This window comes from Lepisma saccharinum, chromosome 21 (genome assembly GCF_977018435.1).
Source record: "Lepisma saccharinum chromosome 21, izLepSacc3.1, whole genome shotgun sequence".
In the NCBI taxonomy this organism is placed as follows: domain Eukaryota; kingdom Metazoa; phylum Arthropoda; class Insecta; order Zygentoma; family Lepismatidae; genus Lepisma; species Lepisma saccharinum.
This window is the reverse complement of record NC_139249.1, coordinates 31792842-31814438: the sequence shown is the minus strand read 5'-3', so window position 1 is coordinate 31814438 and position 21597 is coordinate 31792842. Positions and strand designations below refer to the sequence as shown.

General features: G+C 38.1%; 1 protein-coding gene across 3 annotated transcripts in view; it reads right to left on the bottom strand.

Moving 5' to 3' along the window:
• The window catches only part of Lasp (LIM and SH3 domain protein Lasp), a 115669-nt gene that overhangs the window by 7867 nt on the left and 86205 nt on the right, over positions 1-21597 (bottom strand). For 2 of the 3 annotated variants that reach the window (XR_014443910.1, XM_083143014.1), the window contains exons 3-7: positions 14976-15060; positions 14379-14479; positions 11411-11496; positions 3812-3970; positions 1053-1237 (exon numbers count right to left, since the gene is read on the bottom strand). Coding sequence is in view for 2 of the 3 variants with exons in the window: in XM_083143014.1 (XP_082999140.1) it covers positions 1053-1237; positions 3812-3970; positions 11411-11496; positions 14379-14479; positions 14976-15060 (616 nt within the window). In the remaining variant the exon portion in view is untranslated. The remainder of the gene's footprint in view (positions 1-1052; positions 1238-3811; positions 3971-11410; positions 11497-14378; positions 14480-14975; positions 15061-21597) is intronic. The other variant, XM_083143015.1, reaches the window with a different exon arrangement.

Genomic DNA, 21597 nt, shown 5'->3' with positions numbered 1-21597 from the left:
TTTAAAATGTTCTAAAATTACATCATAATATAAAAAATACCTGTCATGTAATCAGGGCCGGATGCTGCATGAATCTTCGGTGAACAATAAACACGACGATGTTATTATTACGTCACAGCGCAAAGACTAACTGTATAATAAGTAATGCTGTGTCTAGGCGTCCGAAATTGGGGCTCCAAATTTCATTCTAAGATTTATTTTCAGGTTAATATAGCAAAAGAAAACTGTTCAACTTTCGGAAAATTCTCGTCTGTTTTCATCTGTGCCTAATGCTGCAGCATCAATAGCACCCACCTTAATCTGTCACTGCATGTAATCACTACAAAATCAATGGAAACTTCAAATTGTGCATAACTTCCAGGATAATTAAGCTCCGCAAAAGTGTCACAGAATTTTTGCAGGACCCGGGAATGGCCAAAATGCTGGAAAAGTACTGATCCGTATCAGTAAATAAAATGGAGGCAATACAAGGATACCAACACCGATATATCGGTACCAGTATTAGCTCAACACTACTAGTTCTAAAAAGTTAATATCTAAATACGTATGCAGTTCATTTCACATCAAAATCCATTGCAGTCACATGGTTAATACATTATTCATGAACCATTTATGGTCTTCAAGGAACATCAGCAATTTTATATTGGATCAATAAAATATCAATCATTAGTAAATATTATCAGTACTTTATTGGCATCAGCAAGAATTCATATTGTTTGTGTCATGAACCTTTAAAATTGTTTACTACCTTTGCAAATGGAAAATTCTGGCACAATGTTCTTGAACTTAGATATTCCTTCTTAATTTTTCCTAACAACGTATGCAAACATTCGTAAGGACGATATTCTTTTTTTGGCACATAAGTCACGTAAAGGTAAAAATCAAGAGGCAATACACACTGGAAGGTTGTTTTATAGGATAGCGTTTAATTTGTAAGACACGATAACCAGACACTGGAATGGGATCACTTTTCAAATTTAGGCCTAATAATGCCAATATCCAAATGTCATTGTCGTGGGCTGATACACAACTTACACTAACCCTTCACTTACCCCGGCTGGCTGCTTCATGTGTGATGACTGTGATGAGGGAGGGTGGCTGGGGGCAGAATGGTTCGTGTAGCCACTCCGGACTCCATCAGCATTGCCACGGTAGTCCGAGGATAACGATCCATAGAACTCATTTACTGGGTCAAGATCAGCAATGGATCCGATTCTTCGAGAGGGGGGACTTGTTACTGCAAAGTGAAATGCGATAGTTTTCATATGAAGCAAGACAAATAATGTAAATACAATATTTAGTACACACACATCGAGTATATAAAAAAAATATAGTTAAGATTTGAAATATCAGTTTTTTTCCTGCATAATCATTTGTGTGATTTAAAGCAATTTGTTACATTAGGACAATGGAGAACTGAAGAACAAAAGATGCTTTATAAAATTTCTACACTGAAAACTAAAATGAAACTGAAAACTAAAATGAAAGGAAGAACTAAAACTACATAAGGTAATGAAATGTGGACTCGGAAGGACACATGAAAATTATTAAGAAAAAACTATGTTCTTCAACAACACACAGAAAAGAAATGGAATATATCAAGAAAAAGAAAGCCTTCACAATAGAGATGGGTAATTATTAAAAAAAAATGATTGATTGATTGATTTAGTTTATTTTACTTTGCGTTTTGTGCCTCTTGACTAATTTGAGAAGATGGGGAGAAGTGATGAAATGATGAAATTGATGAATGGACATTCCTTCACAAACAACAAAGCCCGAGCGGGATTCAAACCCGGGACCCTTGGCGTCACAGCTCAATGTGCTAACCACTCGGCACTAAAAAAAATGAAAGAGATCTAAGAATAACGAGGGAACAGAATTCAAGATAAAAAGCTGAAGAGAGACGTATGTAGAAAAAATAATTAAGGAGGTGAAAGACTCATCAAGTGTTGTAAACAAAGTGAACAATACTTTTGTGTTTTTCACATATCCAGATACTTCATGGCAACATTCTTCTAGTCCTATTTCTAATATGAAAAAAAAAATCATAGAATAAATATGTTTCATTTCAATAATAAGGGTGTTGCTGTACAACACCAACAAACTTTCTCAGCACACACAGGACATCAGTGCAAACAACTTTTCTTAGTTCTTTTATTGTTAATGCTTTATTTAGATGCTGCATGGAGGTTTTCTTTTTTCTGTCACTTTTGGTTAATCATGAAGATGATGATATCATGAAGGGACACTCGCAAACAACACCCATGCTCAGGCTCGGATTTGAATACGGGACACCTGGCATCATAGCACACTGCTAACTAATGCACAGAGGCACATATTTTTGGTAAATAAAGAAGCAAAATTTCGGTACAAAAACAGTCTATTTCAGGATCAAAAGCGGTAAATAAAATAAAATTTCTGTGTTATAGCAGTGAATTATCACATCAAAAGTGCTATATAAAATGACATTTTGGTTTTAAAATTGTGAATATAATCCTAAATTTGATTTAAAAACTGCACTTATTACACAAAATAAACTTACCCCTTCTAATAGCAAATGTATGTAGTTACCAGAGTATTAACTTTATTCCTGTGTAAAGGGGTCCATTTTTGCTTCTCAATTATTTACAGCAGAATTGATCAATTTTCCGTGAATTGCATAACTCACAGGATACTTCAGACTTCAGAAAGTGCCGCGTCGGTATATAAATGGTAAATTTCGTGTTTAAGAGTATATTTCGCATTTGGCAGTTCATTTCACATTATTTCGTGACAAAACAGGGTAGAAAAATGAGCCTCGCACCTTTCAGAAACATGAAAAAATGAACATTACAGCATGTTATTTCATATTTCGTCAAAAATGAAATTTGCATGCCTCTACTAATGCACCATGAAGGTCAGTGAAAACATCATCTTAAGTGGTCAAGGAGAAATGATCCTCTGGCGTGCCGATACCTTCGGACAAAATTTACGAAGTCATTTTTAATGCAAAAGCAGCGAGTACACTGATAACTGCACAATTTGAAGGGGGAAGGGGGAGGGTAAGATGATGGCATCTGCCCACACAATACTGTTTTCATAGTGTATTATCACTGTTGGCATCTCATCCAATAGAAATGTCACATTCTGTGCAGCATGATTGCGTACAAACACAGGATCATTTTTTCAAGGGCTCGTCACATCAAAACAACGTCCGAAAGCCCAAAAAGTAGTTTCTTAGTACTTCTTTCACTTTAATCTAATTGTGATGATGAGGATGAGTGATTATTACATGAAATTGATGAAGGGACGCTCACAACAAACTTCCATGGAGGCGAATGCAATAAGTAATTCAAAACAGTTGTTTGTCAAGATGTCCTTTATATGCTTAGTCTGTTGTGTGTGCGTATATATATAATTCATGAAACAGTTAATTATTTTTTCATTTACATTAAAAAGGATCGCAATCATGAAAGCTAAAAAATCATGCAACCAAGCCTGGTTCAATCACCACCAGCTGCAGGAAAAATGTTCATGCTGCTGTTGAAATGAAGTTACTATCAAAATGAATAGCAAGAAATCAACAGCTTGTTCAACCAAATCATTTAGTTACAACATGCGTAAACTTATGACATGTATCTTACCTGGTGACAGTATGTGTTTACAATGAAATACAGCAAACGTGGGAAAATACAAAACATGAATATTTATAAAATATGATAATTATATTAAATGATAATGCTCATGCATGCAATTTAGTTTCCACCAAGACAAAGAAGCATGCAAAATTGCTGATCCATGCAGAAGCAATACGTGAAGAATGCATGGATACCTGGCCCACGATCAGATGTGTAGATGACTGTGGAACTCTGTCGAGCAGTGTAAGGGGAGTTTCGGGTATCAACCAAGGGATCATAGTCTGCTATTTTGCCTGGCTGATGCATTAAAGGAATGTTTGTTTTTGGCAGATGAGGTGGTGGTGGTGGTTCAGCTAGAAGAGAGCACAACTACATTTAGGCACAGAACAATAACAACTAAACTACCTCATGATTCTGAAGCCATAGTCAAGTTATACATATTACAGCATATTTACATGTTTGTATGTAAAGACAGACCTAATGCAACTATCCCCCCCCCCTTTATCAAAGTTATTACACAAATTCCTCCAAAATTAAATATAAATAAACATATTTAAATATTGCAAGTTTATCATTCCACCTTTAGTACTAAATTATTCAAAGGCAACATGTCATGAATGGATGTGGGTCCACACATTCACGATGTAAGCTATTCTTTTAAGGTGATGTGATCAGCACTATGCTTCATCTGATCCCCCTCCTTCGCCCCATACCCATTGATGTGAGGCTGGGTGAACCACAGAGTTGCTTTGTGCAGGGATGAGGTAGGATAAATTCTCACCTTGGATCAGGAATTGAGCGCAGGTGTGGTAGTCCGATATCTTGCTGGCTAGATCACTGTAGATCTATTCAAGTGATTGATGACACTTTACCAATACAAATTAAATATTGACAGTAAGTATAAATTCTACGAATTTCATGTCAAATTCAAAATATCCCATGCGTGAAAACCCTGAACGGCTCACCATCTCCTTAATTAATGTATGCAACCAGATGATTGTAAAGTCTTTCGAGATCTGTATAATTACAAAACCAGGCAGGATCATGCCTTTAATAACATTATAGTAACAGCTCATGAGAGCAGGGCCTACCTACCGACCTCACTCCCACCTGCTAAGATGGGAGGTCATCCAACCAGTTAGGGATGACATGTGGTTAGCACAACGAACCCCCATCATGGGATTACACTACTTATTCATAGCTTCCCAATTTCCTCATGATGGTGGGTGGTGATACACAGGCTGAAATCTCAGGTGAAAAACTGTTACGCTTCCCCAGAGACTCGAACCTGCATGCATCGTGTAGCTGGAGCCCAAAGCATGACACCTTAGACAGCACAGCCCCGGTGCAAGGCTTTAATATATAAAAACGTAATGGGAATATTGGGATTAATAAAATTGACAATTTTACTGATACACTTATTTGACTAATCTGTCCTGTACCTAAAATATTCACTTGCATAACAATCATTGTAGTAGTAGTTACAATGGCTTAATTTTTTTACCAATGTTGAACAAAATTCCAAATGTTCATGTCTGATAATGAAATGCTTCCTCTTTGTATCATGTCAAAACATTGAGATAACTTTCAAGCTCCAATTTGTGCAACACGTTTGTTATTACTATTCTACAATGTCTGTATCTACATGAAAAATCAAACAAAGATTTTCTAGGAAATATCAATGTTAAAGCTATTGAATCCATTGCTTTTATGAATAGAAAAATCAGCTTAATGAAAGTACTTGTGTAACCAAATGTAGAGCAAATTTTCCAGTAGAAAATAACTTCTTGTACAAAATATCCATGGATCTACATGTTAACTATCCGTTTTACAGTCGCCATTTTACTTGTAGTTCACAGACAAATTAGCATAGCTAACAGCGATGGGGTACATTAATCAGTACTTATCAGTATTAGGCAAACTAGACATATTGGTGTATCAGTAAAAATACTGAAATAGCCTGTGACTTCGTTCAAAATTCTGCATTTTGTTCTTATTTTTATGAATATAAAAGTATAATGCATCTGCCCTGATTTTGTAAATAAAATATATAAATATGCAGTTCCTTTTTCCGAAATAAAATACCTTGCATTCACCTAGTTACAAAACATTAAGGAAGTTAATGATTCATGATCTTCATGAAATATTCGCTATTTTATATTGGTTTTGTAGAATATCACTATCTGTAAATTTTACAGCAGTACTTTTTTGGTATTTGCAAAAATGTATATCAGTCTATCCCTAATAGCTAACATGTCTTATATTCTCTGTATGATATATTTTAATAACTTGAGTATGGCTTATTTGAATGTTGTTGAACGTAACAGGGTTGCCAACTTTAGGGAAAGCTTAATCCTAACCAATCTTAGGCATATGATGCAGGATTATACCCTCCCTCCCTCGAAGTATTACTGTCAGAAATAAAAACATAAAATCACCGATATCAGCAGTACAACAAATTTATTACAGGTTTTATTGTGTTATCTAAAAAGCTAAAACCCACATATGCAATACATTTTACTACTTAAAAGTGGGCAATTTGCTTCAGAGGAAAGAAAAATCATGTTCTAACATTCAATTCCCAATACATACGAGGTGTGTTAAAAAAAAAAGACCGAACTTTTGCTGTTCTTACTATATTGCTCATGATACACACTTTCAACCACTATCCCCCCAGCATCAATACACCGATGCAATCGTTTCTTCCAATTTTGGAACACCTGCTGGAACGCACTTTCTTCGATGGCACGTAGTACTCTCATCGCATTTTCCTGAATTTCCTCGATGGTCTGGAAACGCCATCCTTTCAAAGTGATTTTCAGTTTGGGAAAGAGAAAAAAGTCTGCAGGGGCCAAGTCCAGAGAATAGGGTGATTGGGGCACAACAGTGCGATTTTTTACCAGATAACTTGTGACAAAGAGCGATGTGTGAGGTGGAGCGTTGTCATGATGCAACATCCATGACTGATTCCCACAGTTCAAGCATCTCTCAATCGTGTTAGAATTCTCTGGTAGACTTCCTTGTTTACCGTCTGACCAGGTGGTACAAATTCAATCAAAAACACAACCATCATCACCTTGATTTTTGACCGACTCATCTGCACTTTCTTTGGTCAAGGAGACCCTTTCCCCACCCATTGCGAAGACTGCCTCTTCGTTTCCACATCATATCCGTAACCCCATGTCTCATCTCCTGTGACGATGTTTTTGAGAAAGTTTTCGTCCGCATTTTGCATTTGCAAGCAGTTCCCGACAGATTTGAACTCGATTCTGCTTCTGATCATCTGTCAACAAACGCGGCACGAATTTTGCACTGACGCGATGCATGTCAAGTTTTTCAGTCAGGATTTTATGGCAGGATCCTACACTTATGCCAACTTCTTCAGCAGCCTCACGGAAAGTTAAATGAAGATTTTCACGAATCACAGTCGGAACAATCTCAACATGTTGGTCGTCTGTTGACGTGGAAGATCGTGAAGCCCTTGGATCTTCGGCAATCAAACTCCTGCCCTCCTTAAAGCGCTGAGCTGCTTGTGCACAATCTCACTCAATCGGCTGCTACTCGACAACTAACACATACATCAGAACCCAGTAAAAGGCAATCTCTTACCAAGACATGCCGCTAGGCACGCACTGTAGCCGGATCACACCATCTGCAACCCTTGGCATGCTATTAAAAAAAGTTCGATCTTTTTTTGAACACACCTCGTATGTTGGGCCTCCCCGATGGTGCAGTGGTAGTATCGTTGCCTTGTAGTCAAGGGGTCCCAGGTTCGAAACCCGATGGAGGCACATAATGGTTCGGATCCCACCTTAAACTGTAGATCCAGTTCTGATTAGCCTTACTGTGCATAAAGTGAACTTAAAACATCAAATCAATCAACCAATACATATGTTGGGAGTGATTGGGGTATACCTTTTTTTATATACCAAGGCCAGAATTGGTTTGCCATTTACCAGGTAACCAAGAAAGTTCATGCGGGTTTAGTACAAAGAAGAAGAGGTCCATAACAAATGTGTTTACCTTATATTTATTCTGCAAAATATCCACCATCCGCTTCTACAACCTTCTCCCATCTTTGTACAAGCCTGTAGGTGCCATGTTTGAAAAAGTCTTTGTGTAGGGCCGCATAAAACTGCACCACCGCGTTTTCAACCTCCTCGCGAGTTTGGAAATGTGGATTGCGCATATGGTTGTCCATAGACAAAAAAAGATGGTAGACTGATGGAGTGATGTCGGGTGAATACGCTGGATGTGGCAGAAGTTCCCAACCGAGAGAAGAAATCACCTCCAGGGTCATCTTTGCTGTATGCGGTTTAGCGTTGTCTTGGTGGAAAAGAACACGCTTCCTATTCACTAATGCAGGTTGTTTTTTTGCAAGCTGTTCGGCCACTCTTTGCAATTGCGCGGAGTACACCTCTTTGTTGATGGTTTTACCACTTTCCAAGAACTCATAATGCACAATTCCAGCCATAGTCCACCAGACACACAGCAGCACCTTCCGCTGATGAAGAGCAGGTTTTGCAGTTAAAGGTATGGTGTAATTTGACGATAGCCAATGGTATGAGCATTTCTCGTTATCGTACATTACCCACTTTTCATCACACGTCAAAATGCGGTCCAAAATTGGACAGTTGTTGTTCCTAGTGAGCAAGGAAGCGCAAATGTTCAGTCGTTGGAGACGGTTCGCAGCAGTCAGCTCGTGCGGGACCCACTTACTCAGTTTCCATGATTTGCCAAGCTCATGCAACTGCACACGAATTGTTTCAGCACTTACCGCAAATCGTTGAGCGAGTTCTTGGCACGTTTGACTTGAATCCTCTTCAATTGCTGCCTTCAGTTGGTCCACATCGAGAGATTTTGGTCTGCCCGATCGAGGTTTGTCTGCCAGTGTCTCATCGCCACTCGAGAAGGTCTGAAACCACTTTTGCGCTGTCCGTTCACTAATTGTACCTTCTCCAAACGCTGCACATATTTTTCTTGCTGCTTCCGCTCCTTTTGTGCCCAACTTGTACTCATACAGTAAACACGCCCTGATTACTGCATTCAACACAGCCATGGTTCACTGCGAATACTTGCTCCCGAACTATCGACTGCGACCTGTCTACGTTAGCCAACGTGCCAAGGAATGAGCTTTCCGCCAATCACACATACATGTACCCCTGGTGGCTGAACTGCGTACTACCCCACGAAAACTACGGGCAGTTGTAAAAACTGCATGAACTTTCTTGGTTACCTGGTATATATTTTCTATGCACCTGCTGACAGATTGTTCTACAACTGCAAAGTTAACTTACAAAATTAAAAACAGAATGGTACGTGTGATAAGTCATCATTACATGTCATTGCTCAGTATATAAATAAGTTCTCCAGACAAAATAATAATAATAATCACTCCTGGATAACTGGACAAATCCTGTGTCCACCATACACCAGGAGACCCTGAAGTTCCATCAGAGCATGTGGATGCCTGTCCATGCATTTCACCTGCTGTTGCAAATGGTCCCACGGGGGTCTCTACGGGATTCAAATCTGGGGAATTACTAGGGTAGTCGAGATGAGAGTTGTGGAATGCTCATCATGCCATGCAGACACTGTGAGCACAGTACATGCAGCAATTACCATACTAGGAGACAGGAGTATCCATATGGTATGCAACATGGAGATGTTGGCTAAAGGATAACACTCGGACATTCAGAATGCCGATATCCACATTGGTTCAAGGTGTAGGTCGCTTGTAGCCTACACACTGGGCCACTTCATTAGCTTTGTGTCCATGGGCATGCCCCAACACGGTGGGCATTTAATTGGACACAGGCACATCTGTATTGCAAGCCATTTAGCAAGCTGCTTCCTCACAACTACCTCTCCATTCAACTTTAAAAGATCTCTGGCAGAGGTAGGCACTATCTGTTGGGCTGGAAAGAAACCACTGAATGTTTTACTACGGGTGTCTTTTTTTGACCAGGGTAGTTTATACTTGTACGTATGTATATTCCTTCATACTATTCAATAACAACCTAACAAGTAATGGCTGTAATAGCTGTCTATTTCTGTAACCTTAGCAACACAGTTGTAATGATTAAGCATGATCCCAATAGTTGGCAACTCTGCAATAATGATGATGCAAAGAAATAATGGATGAAAAGTCTTTGTTAATAAGGAATATGAACTGCTAATGTTATTCACACAAAACTCGCAAGAAGGGATACCAATAATATCACATTTTGCACAACACTACATACTTGCCATAGTAACAAAAACCTTTCCCCATTAAAGTAAAAACTGAATTCACATTTACAACAAATGTACAAAAACACTGAAACAGGAACCCAAATTACCACAATACCTTCCAATTAAAGTAAAACCAAATTATGTAAAAATTATCACATTACACTTTAGTAACATGTGTATGCTTCATTAAAATTGCTTTCATATTCAATAGTTATACATTTGAAATTATAATTATGTAATTACCTGTGTGTGACGTACATTATGGCACACAGAGAATGCAAAACTTACTGTAAACTATGTCAAAATTATGAATCGACTAGGAATCAGAGCTAAATTTTTGGGATTCCACGCTAACATCCTACTGCTACGCTGTCAAGTCAAGCTCTTGTCTCCCCACAATGCCAATACCTACAGACATGGCCACTAGTGCCATCTTCCTGCAACTGTAAGAACTAATTCACACTGAACTAGTTTGCGGTGGCTATTCAATGACCCTGACACAATTCAATCGCATGATTTAAAGATGAATTTTTCGAAAAATCAAGGTGGAAAATAATAGCAACTGTTAGAATAAAAATTAATTTATGTTATTTTTGACAGAACATTTATGGACCCCCAACCAAAATATTGTAAACTAACAAGTAGCACCAGTAGCCCCTTACATGCCTAAAAGGACTATTCCCCCCTTACCTACTTGTTATACAAGAGAGAGCATTCACCTCATCTGAGTCATCTAATACTGACAAAATACAGTCAGCTAATGTAAGTGTTAATGCCTACAATCAGTTTTAAGTTTAAGAAGGGAATCACCATTCCCTTTGAAATCTAGAAATAACAAATTTGCAGATCGTTACGAGAAGAGGGAACAGCGACCATCCTCTTTTTTTTTTTTTTACATCTAAAAAAAAGTACAAAAGTGCATTTTGATTTAAACAAGACCATTTCTCATGTCTTGAAGAAAATTTACACAGAATTCCCGGTGTCTAAAAATTCACGCACATTCCTGAAATTCAAGGAATTACCACTCAGAAACAAACCTGTAGTTACATGAATCAGTTTATGGTACAGATAAACATTAACTTCCTGAACAAGTTGCAGTCAGCCATAATTTATGTAACTTTTCCACCAATTATAAGATTAGATAATATTTGAAATTGCTGTGACCGTGGACTTCAATTTTGTGTGAGATATTTTGCAATACTGTATTCATATTTTCAAATTTCATAATATACAAGATGATCCAATATTATTACAAAGCGTTTAAATGTTATTGGATACTAAGACATTCTTAATGTAAGCATACAGATGTTTCTTTTGCCAAACAAAGTTACAACTTACAAACACCCCATATAACAAATACAAAGAGACTTTGGTGCTGTGTGCATATAATAACAATTTGACACAATACAAGCAGTGAAAATTACACAAATCTGTTGAGACTGCTTCGATGTAAGCAATGTAAAGATACTGCTATTACATCTTTAACAAACTCTTACACCTCTATGTGCAATAACAGATACAACAATCAAAAATAAATAAATTAGATTTTTAGTTAGTACCTATAGGTTCTCCATTTTCTCCTTTGATAGATCGTTTCTGTTCCATCATCGCCTTCTTCTCTAGCTCTCCGTGATACGCTACATTACTGAAAAATGAAATTCATTATTAAAAAACTCAACTTGCATGGGAAAATTAATTTACTTTCAACAGAATCTTAACAAATGCAAAGTTTGTTTGGTTCTCTACATTCTATACTTTACTGACTACTTACTGCTCTGAAATACTACTATGCTGGTCTACTAATTAAATATAACACAATAAAACAAAGACACATACTTAGTAATGTAAAATACTTGAATTCTTCGCAATGTTTTCACTTGAAGATATATTGATGGAAGATTTTTTGTATTGTTCCACACATGGACATCTGCAGGATTTTTTTCCTGGGAGGGAAAACTAGGTATATTTTCGCCCATAATAGCATCCCCCCCTAGAAAACTCCTCTTTCAGCTTGAAGTTATGATGTTGCTGCAACACCATTACAATAATTAACATAAATTACTGAGAATGAAATTAAACTACATGTGTGAAATAAACTATTTTAGGCTAACATCAATTTTCTAGGATCATGGCCCACCTTTATCTCCCCTTTCTGGACATCCATGGTACCATACTAAGGTAAAGGTAAAGTTCCCAGTGCATATAGCACCATGCCATGAAAGCACCCCCAGATAACCATTGATTTGAGGCTGGGTGAGCCGCAGGGCAGCTTTATGTGGGGACAAGGCCGGAAATTTTTTTTTACATCACCCACACCAGGAATTGAACTTGGGTCTCCCACGTGGCAGTCAAGATGCCCTATTATACTGAAGAGTGCAATAACAACGTACTATTGTGAAGGGCTTTAATTAAATATAATATAAAAGAAAAAGTAACAGAAATATCAAACAATGCATAAAAGAAAAGTCAAAATGTATACACAAGTCCACACATAACATAAACTGAAAAAAAAACTACTTAGATTGTATGGATTGCAACTTCTTTACATTTCCTCAAATTCATTACGGGCCAGTATCAAGGTTGAAAAGTTTAATAGGATTTGTTAAGATAAAACATGGTCAAGTTATAAGATATTTTATTTGTGCATACTCATTTAAACTTATTAATCTGGACTAAGGAAAATTCAGGAAACACATTTTTCTGCAAAATATACTTTTATTGTGCTTTTAATTTTTAGGTCACATGCATATGTTGTTCATGACAACCATAGAAACATTTTTTGAAGATGACAACTTGACATTGGAAACTACTTTTGAGGAAGTTATTTTCCATTACTTCTCGCATGGCAAGTACCAATCTTACGGCTCACGTATGACACTAGGTGTGCACTCTCTTGCCAGAAACTAGCCACTTTGCTTGGTGCTGCAAAAAGTTCCGATAGGAGGTGAAAATCATGGCAAACATCTACATTACATGTGGTTTTATGTAGCTGTAGGAATTACTGAAAGTATACCACCACCATAGTTCTTTTGGGATAAAATCTTGGAAAACATGTCCATTACGCATGCATAAGTATTGTACATTTTTATTCCTAAAACACATGAAATGTTAAATTTTCATGCTATTTTCCAATTTTTAAGCATGTTGATATTTGCAAAAGGTTTTTTGCCAAATTTGCATTATTTTGTGATTTTTAATGCATGGAAAATATGTTGATAACATGTCACTACATATACTTAAAACCCTTTTCTGCAACAATTAACATTTTTCGGTGTTATCGCATTTGCGAAAAATCAAAGTCCCTATTCATAAGTAATAGAAGAGTCACTTGTATGAACTTCTTTTGAGAAGTGGTGGTTAACTACACAATAGTATCTACTACAAGCATTTCACCGCCATGTGCACCAAAACAGAATACGTTTTGTGCAGAAACCTATATAGACTTTCTCTCAGCCTTTACAAACATAACAACTTAAAAAGGAAATACAATTAAAGTACAGAATGTAGTCTCCTTCAATAGACTGCAGAAGTTCACTGTTACTTCCGCAAAGCAAGCATTTAAATCATGCAAAAACAAAACAAAATCTGAAACAGACAAAGTTAGTTCATACCTGATGCATGGTCTTGTAGGAGCTTTGTGAGCATTGAAAAAGATAAATTCAGAAAACCGATGAATTATTAACAAGGCAAAAATACACATTTTTTTAAACTGGTGCTCAAAGTGAGCTGTAACATAGATTTATATGTTTTATGGCCTCTCAATTAACATGCATGGAAGCTGGGAAAGACAAATATTGTAGACTATGTAACGTATGAAAACCATATGTAAACAAGATTCAAGTTAGATTATTACATTCATGTGAAACTAAGTTATCAAAAGATTTCTTTACAATGACAGATATTTGTGTATGTCTTAGGAAGCACTTTGCTTAAAATGTATATTTATATTATGTTTATTTCTACACTCCTGTTCAGATAAAGTGGCATATATTTCAACTGTTCAACCCTATAAAGAATGCAACTTTATTTGAACAGGAGTGTACAATAAGTACAATAAGTATATTCCTTAAAAAGAGCTGGACAAGATGACTTCGTTGGTTTCCTCATAGCCTATGATGTTCATACTGGGGTAATGGGGTTCATATTAATTTACTCATGACCCAGCTGTTCAGCACAAAATGTATATATTATAATATATACTTTGAACCCAGGGTAGAATAGCAAGTGGAACAAAAAAGGTCTTCAGGTATGTCGTTCAAGAAAACATTACTTTTTCGGGCAAAAATTGTCTGGATTTGGATGTCTAAAAAACACTTTTGGATAGTTTCCACACATTTTTTACACAATTAGCTGCCATAATGTGACAGATCATTAACATACTGAATTTTTTACCATACTTTAGTGTGAAACTAAACAGTACACTTTCCAATCTATTTACATATATACACAAACAAAAAATGCCATAAATTTAAATTTCTGTGCAGAAAATTCAGTCTTGTTTACTTCAAAGAAGCAAATATTTATTACCTGATGATTTTGGAGTTCTGCTTGATACGCAATGTCTCTGGGTCATCTGCTACCTGTGTGAATTTTCCCTTTGACTTCTCAAATTCTTCATGATATTTGACCTGTGACAAGCATAATGATATAATTGTTACTCACAAAGACCATAAAATAAACTTATAAAAATCTTCATCACACACATACTATAATTCAATGCTGAATTTCAGAGATATAGGTGGAAGAAGTTTAAAACCATCCATAAAACCAGTTACTAACCAGTTACAATCTGTCACAACCTCCAATATGCATCATAGAATACCTTGATTGTTAAAAAGTAGTCAAAAGATTATTTAATGCTCTGAACATTTTTGACATTCTCACAATGTCATCCTCAGCAAGAAAAACCAGTAATAGTTTTCACCTTAGACTAATTTTGTTACAGCAGTAATTTTCATTCCTTAAACTATTATGTGTAATAATTACAACCTGCTTCATATTCAAATGAACACCATTCCACTATTAACGATACCTCGTAGGTCAACTATTCTTCTCTTTAACTACTTCTATGTACTTTTCATACCTAGAAGAAAGATAAAACTTCCTGAGTTTCAACATACTTACGTTTGACTGAATTTTTGTGTTTTCCTGAATTCTCTTCAATTCTGGTGTCTCGGCTACAGTTGTGGCCTTTGCTTTTGGAATATGTCTGAAAATAAGGAGAGCAAAATCTTTTAGTACATGAACTAGTAACGTATGTAAAATGTTAATGTAACATAGATTAACAAACAATTACAGCAGAGTGTACCAACTAATCTAGAGAATTCTCTTCTGTCACAGCTAAATTGAATTAACTGCTCATTCTTGATAATACTATTGGGTTGATGCATAAGTTCGTAGAGTTTGTTGGTTGAATTGGGTTTTAAGTCCACTTTATGTGCAGTAAGGCTAATCAGGACTGGACCTACAGTTTGAAGTAGGATCCGAATCACTATGTGCATCTACCGGGTATTGAACCTGGGGCACCTTGATTACAAGACAATGACGCTACTACTGTGCCATTGGGGAGGCCTCGTAGTGTTTGTGTTTGGTATGGCAACACTGCAGTGTTAGCAGTTTGTTTATCGTTTGATGTTCATCAATTGGAGTTGCATTGTTGTGCTTGTGAATATGCACTGAATTTTACAGATTTGAAGAAAGACTGTGCTATTTATGGGCAAAAGAACAATAACTGTCCAGTGGGGGGAAAAAACATTTCCGACATATTCTTCTGTCTGAGTTTAACATAGGGGCAAAGCAGTGGAGGCAGCTCGAAACATTTGTCCCAGGGAGAATGCCAACGGGGAAAGCAGGGCAAGAAAATGGTTTTGTCATTACAAAGAGGGCATTTTTGACTTAAGAATTTCTCCACGTTCAGGAAGACAATCGGGCTTTAATGAAGACAGTTTAAACACTTTAATCCACGAGGATCCACATCAGTCGACTCGAGAATTAGCAAATGTGATGAACTGTGACCATTCAACCATTGTACGACATTTGCATTCCATGGGTAAGGTTCAGGATACCACACGCTTTAAATGAAAACAATCAAATCAGCAAGTAGGCCAGAAGACAGCATCAAGTGCTGCGACACGATAATGCACACCCACACTTCGGTAACATGACAAAAGCTGCTATCCAGGAGCTTGGATGGGTAGTTACTCCACATCCTCCTTACTCCCCCGACATTGCACCCTTAGATTTCTACCTTTTCAGCTCTCAATCCATCAATCTTCAAGGAAGCTCCTTTGTTGACGAAAATGCCCTTCAAACTTGGCTTGACCACGCATTTGACACTGAATCAGCCGCTTTCTTCAGGCGTTGAATTGAAAAACTGCCCCAGCATTGGTAGACAGTCATAGACAATGAAGGAAAATATATTACTGATTAATTTATGTCTCTTGTTGTTCATCTCAAATTAGTATCAAATAAAATACTTTTGACAAAGTGAAAAAAATGCTACAAACTTATGCATAAACCCAATATATATCCCACGGTGGACGTTTTAGGATTATATTGTGTAAATATTTTTTCTAATTTTATTCCCCTTCTCTCTTGCCACTTTTGTGATGATGAGTGGTGGTTAAATTAAATTGATGAACAGATACTCGCATCCATGAGAACACCCATGCTCAGGGCAGGACTCGAAGTTGGACATTTGGTGTCAGAGTAGCAATGGCCTGCACTGCTTGCGAGACAAAAAGGGGAATTTCTCTTTTCCAATAATCAGTTTGAGGAGGGTGAGTGACAGGCAGATAAAATGGATAAGTCCAAACCCTGAACAGGATTTAAACCTGAGACTTCTGGCATCACAGCTTGCTACCATTCCATCATGACGGCTGGCAGGGGTTACTTCCTGATCCAGATTTTCTTAAAACAGAAAACAATGTTGGATACACAAAAAGGAGGGGGTAATGTACAAATGGGAAATACTAAATGAGAAGCCACATCCCACCTCTCTCATTATGAAATTTCTGCATACACCCCTGATTGGTCTCCAAGTGTGATTCATCCACTTTGGGCACAGAGAGGCTAATCGGGACTGGATCTACAGTTTAAGGTGGGATCTGATCTGCTATGTGCCTCCACTGGGGTTTGAGCCAGGGATCCCTTGTTACCTAACCCGTCGGGGCACCTCACTGACCGGCCTCCTCTCCTCAAAATGGCGTGGCCAGAAATTTCGAAATAGGAGGGATATTAGAGTTGCAGTAGGGTGAGGGGTGGTTTACGACTTTTTTGCAGTAGTAGTCACTGTCATATTTTACCATCTCTACATTTAACAGAGGCTGCTTTTATCTTTCTTAAATGACCAGCTAAAAGTTGGAGGAGGTACAATACCCCCTTTTTCCTCTGGGCATTTAACTGTTTCCCTACTATAAGGATTCACATGATTACTCATCGAAATCCCCCATGAAGGAAATGGTCTCATTCCTTGGAAAGCCGCGACCAATGACGTAACGCAGATGACGTCACTGAAGTAAGATATGAGGTAACCAACCCAGCATTCCAAATTCGCGATACCCTTGACAACAAGATACCAATACTAGGAAAACATGTCCCTTCGTTTAAAAAAGAGGGAGGAAGTGTTTCATTTCTGGGAATACGCAAGTGAATTGTTTTCCTAAAGACATGTTCATTCAGAATCTCCCTAGAAGGACGATTCGTATTGCTCGATTGGGGAAAGAAGAAAAAATCGCAGCTGTTTTCTGGCTTTTTAAATCCGAGCCCGCTACTTTCCTTTCCGGTAGTTCTCCAATTCACTACGTGCTACGGTCCCAGGTTCGAATCCTTGCCTGGGCATGGATGCTTGTGAGTGTCCGTCTTACGTTTATCATGTCATCATCACTCATCCCCATCTTCGCAAATTAGCCAAAAGTGACACAAAAAGCGAAGTAAAATAGAGCAAATCAATCAATCGAAGTTGACTTGATTCCAGCGTAAGTGAAGGCACCAATGGGGGGAGAAGGAAACGAATGCCTGGCCCTTGCCCCTGCAAACAAAAAGAACTGTAAAAATAACTGTTCTTTTAGTCCAAATGTGCATTTTTGTATAGTATATAGATGTATCCTAAATGTGACTGTTCCCCCGCTGAAAATATCGCCCTCCCGTGGTTCTCCGCTTTGCAGTCAATGGCGACTGGGTAGGAATGGAGGAGGGACCATTATGACCGTATATAAGGGGAGGGTGTGGCGGGTCCAAACCCCTTCCATTGGTTTAGAAAACATTTTGCATTAATTTTATATTTTATAATCAAAGAAACACCACCTCAAAGTTGGTAAAAACGATGCATTTGTTGATATGGAAGTTATATCAATCTCTCTCTCGCGCGCGGGAAAAAAATAAGCACACCAAGAAGGGGTTGAAATACAAAGTTGAATGTAAAAATAATAGTTATGATTAATTTAATTAATGTAAACCACGCCAATATTTAGATCCAAATTGTTTGAGAGGAAAAGTTATTGGTTATATAGTATTTCAAACGTATTTATTGATAATAAATTAATACTAACAATTAAATTATAACTATTAAAATTGTACCACACTTGAGGTGCTAAGTTGAGCCTATTGAACTATGGTTGAGCCCCACCCATTTTTTCTGTATATACAGCCATGGAGAGTATCATGATGCTTTTAAATATTGTTTTGCAGGGTATACGTCTACACATCTTCTCTGGTGATAAATCTTAAGACATGCCACGTGGAAACGCACATTCAGAGATCCATGCATTCGTGGAATTTTATCGGCATGGAAAAAATGGCCGCACCAAAACAAAATCGTAAATACCTCACTGTCTGTATTACACGACAACAGGGATACGCGAGGTGAACAACCAAGCAAAAACAAGTGACAAGTTCCGTTTCGTAGGTTTGGCGGCGGGCAGCTTCGCCCATGCTTTCAATGTCGCTGACCTCAACAATTAACAGGGAAGGGGGGGGGGCGGGGATCAGATCAACTCAGCTGGCCACGGGAACTGCGTCGCAGGCTGTACGCCGCCTGCTCGCCAAGGGATACAATTACACTAATTGGAAATTAGTAACGCGTTGTAAAACTAAATGTTCACAAATACAACTTAATTAATTTTCCACAAATAACTACAATATTAGCATGTTACGCCTACTTTAATTTATTTCTGCAGTCATAAATTTTTGTTGAAATTGCTACGAATCTGATTATAGTTTTAAATTAAGTGTTTTAGTGATAACGTTAAATAAATATATTTTTCATTTTCCTGCACAATTGAAGCCACAGTATCTAATTGCTTCGAATAGCGGAGATTTCCATCCAACCACACATGGAATTCTACATGAATACGTTACACTCAAATTGTGTGTGGTGTAAAACATTCATGCTCGCTATCATACTTACAGAATTAGATCATGTTATAGTATATACAATCACAACAGCAGCAAAACTATGCAAACTTTATAATATTTTCTGTAAACGACACACACAATTTGAATTCTTATGAAAAATGTCTAATTCTGTTTTGTCAAGAGAGAGAGAAAGATATATATATATAGGTAACTTTCAGACCAAAGCAACAAGTGACGCGGAAGTTTCACACCGAAGTGACAAGCGACATGCGACACTAGCACAACCAGTCTGCCCCCCCCAAAAAAAAAACAGCCTGCGCGACCACCGGACCGAGGAGACACGTTATTCAGTACACCGCCAAGTCCGAGCCACACACAAGCGACACGTGCAGCTCATTGTAACACTTCGGTACGAAAGGTTGCATCCATTTCTGAAAGTTTGTTTCCAAGTGGCACGTGTCGCTTCGGTCTGACAGCTCCCACAGAGAAATCCTCCTCCTCGCGGGTAGAGAGAACTGGTGCAGTCACGGACACCTCTGGGTTGTCACGATCTCAGTGGCTACAATGCGTTCATTACAACCCAGAAGTTTTGATTGATTTGCTTTATTTTACTTCGCTTTTTGTGACACTTTTGACTAATTTGCGACGATGGGGATGAGTGATATGATGAAATTGATGAATAGACTCTCACAACCATCCATGCCGGAATTCGAACCCGTGACCCCTGCCGTGTCCGTGGCTGTATATACACAACGGAAACCACCGTCACAGATCTACGCCAGCGCCCTCCCCCTGGGTGAAGTGTGTTTCGTTACAATCTAAGGGAGCTTCCAGACCGAAGCGATAAGAGGGTTTCACACCGGCCTGACAAACGGCTTGTTGCAGGCCACTGAGAAAACGGCCCAGTCGAGCGAGACTGGCAGCTTTCGTGTTGCTTCGGTTCGAAAGGTTGAATTTATTTCTGAAACTTGGTCTTCAAGAGACGCGTGTCGTTCCGAAAGCTCCCTGCCTGACCGCAACATAAAATTATGCAAGTAACCTTCCACCGAAGAGAGAGACCTAAATGGTTGCACAGCAGCCGAAGGAACAGCTAGCTTAACTGCGAACTTACGAACGGAACCACATCAAGATGGAGCCGCTCCTTCGGTTCTCGTGCGTTTGAATGGGCTGAAGGTCAAGTACCATTTCAACTTTGCACGCATTTCCACACGCACGCCTCCGTGCAGTGAATGTCAATATCTGTGCGTACAAAAGGATCTTCGCTGGAATCCTTAAACAAAACCTCGGCCGCTGACCGAAAGAAAAGTGGCACATGGGACGGCGTCGCCTGCAAAATATGATATTTAAGAAATCCAATTCCCACGCACGTCCCCATTCAAGGTCAAGTGCGACACGATCACAACTCTTGTTGAACGGAGCCAACTGACCGGGGTTTATCAACAATAAGCTGCATTATTGGCAGGGTTTGGAAAAGTTACCTGTTGGAAGTAACCGAGTTAGGAACTAAGTTACAGTTACCCTATTCTATGTAAAATACAGCTTGTACAAATAAACTGTTTCATGTATGAATAGCAAGTGGGCTGTTCTTTTATATGGCTGAATGAACATTTTCTTTTAAATAAATTACAATTAAATTTATTTATTTCTAAATATAATATGCATGAAGTAATAAAAATCACGAAAAATCCTTTGCTTCAAAATTAATATTTTTCTTTGAGAAATTAATTTTCCCATTTACTCTTGAACCAAGAAGATATGGCATATCCAGGATGTTTGTTCGAGATGATATATTCTTATGCCATACGTGTTCTACCAAATAAACGCCCTTGTGGCACACGCAGTACAGATTTTGGCGATAAAAGTATATAAATAAGGCACACATTTAGTTCAAGGTGGTGCTCGAAGTGGAAATTCCCAGCTAGGATAATGGTTGGTCGAGTTTGGCAATGGGTAACAAACTTGTGAGACACCGTGGCTCCGTGTTATGAGCACTGGTCCATAAGATAATGAAAAATCTAGCGTTAACATTAAGAAAATTACTTCTAACAAGTAAACTGTTACTTGTAACTGAGTCACAACCGTTACTTCCGAAGCTGATTCTTGGCATCTTGTGGTGTATCTGCGCGAACAAAGATCGGCTGATGGGACGTGCTGTCACATATTCCTGCATGGGATATCCTCTTCCCCGAGATATTTCATTTTTAAAGAGTCAATGGAGATCGTTTTCTCACTGACTTCTGAGAAGCTGACAGCCCTTTCCGTGACATCTAAAATCACCTCTGGAGTCGTTCAAGACAAGTTAAATTGTCCATTAATAAATTACGATCGTTCGTTCCGCCTGATATATATGTGGGTGTAAGGGGAGCCTCACTTCCACGTTACAGTAAGGTAA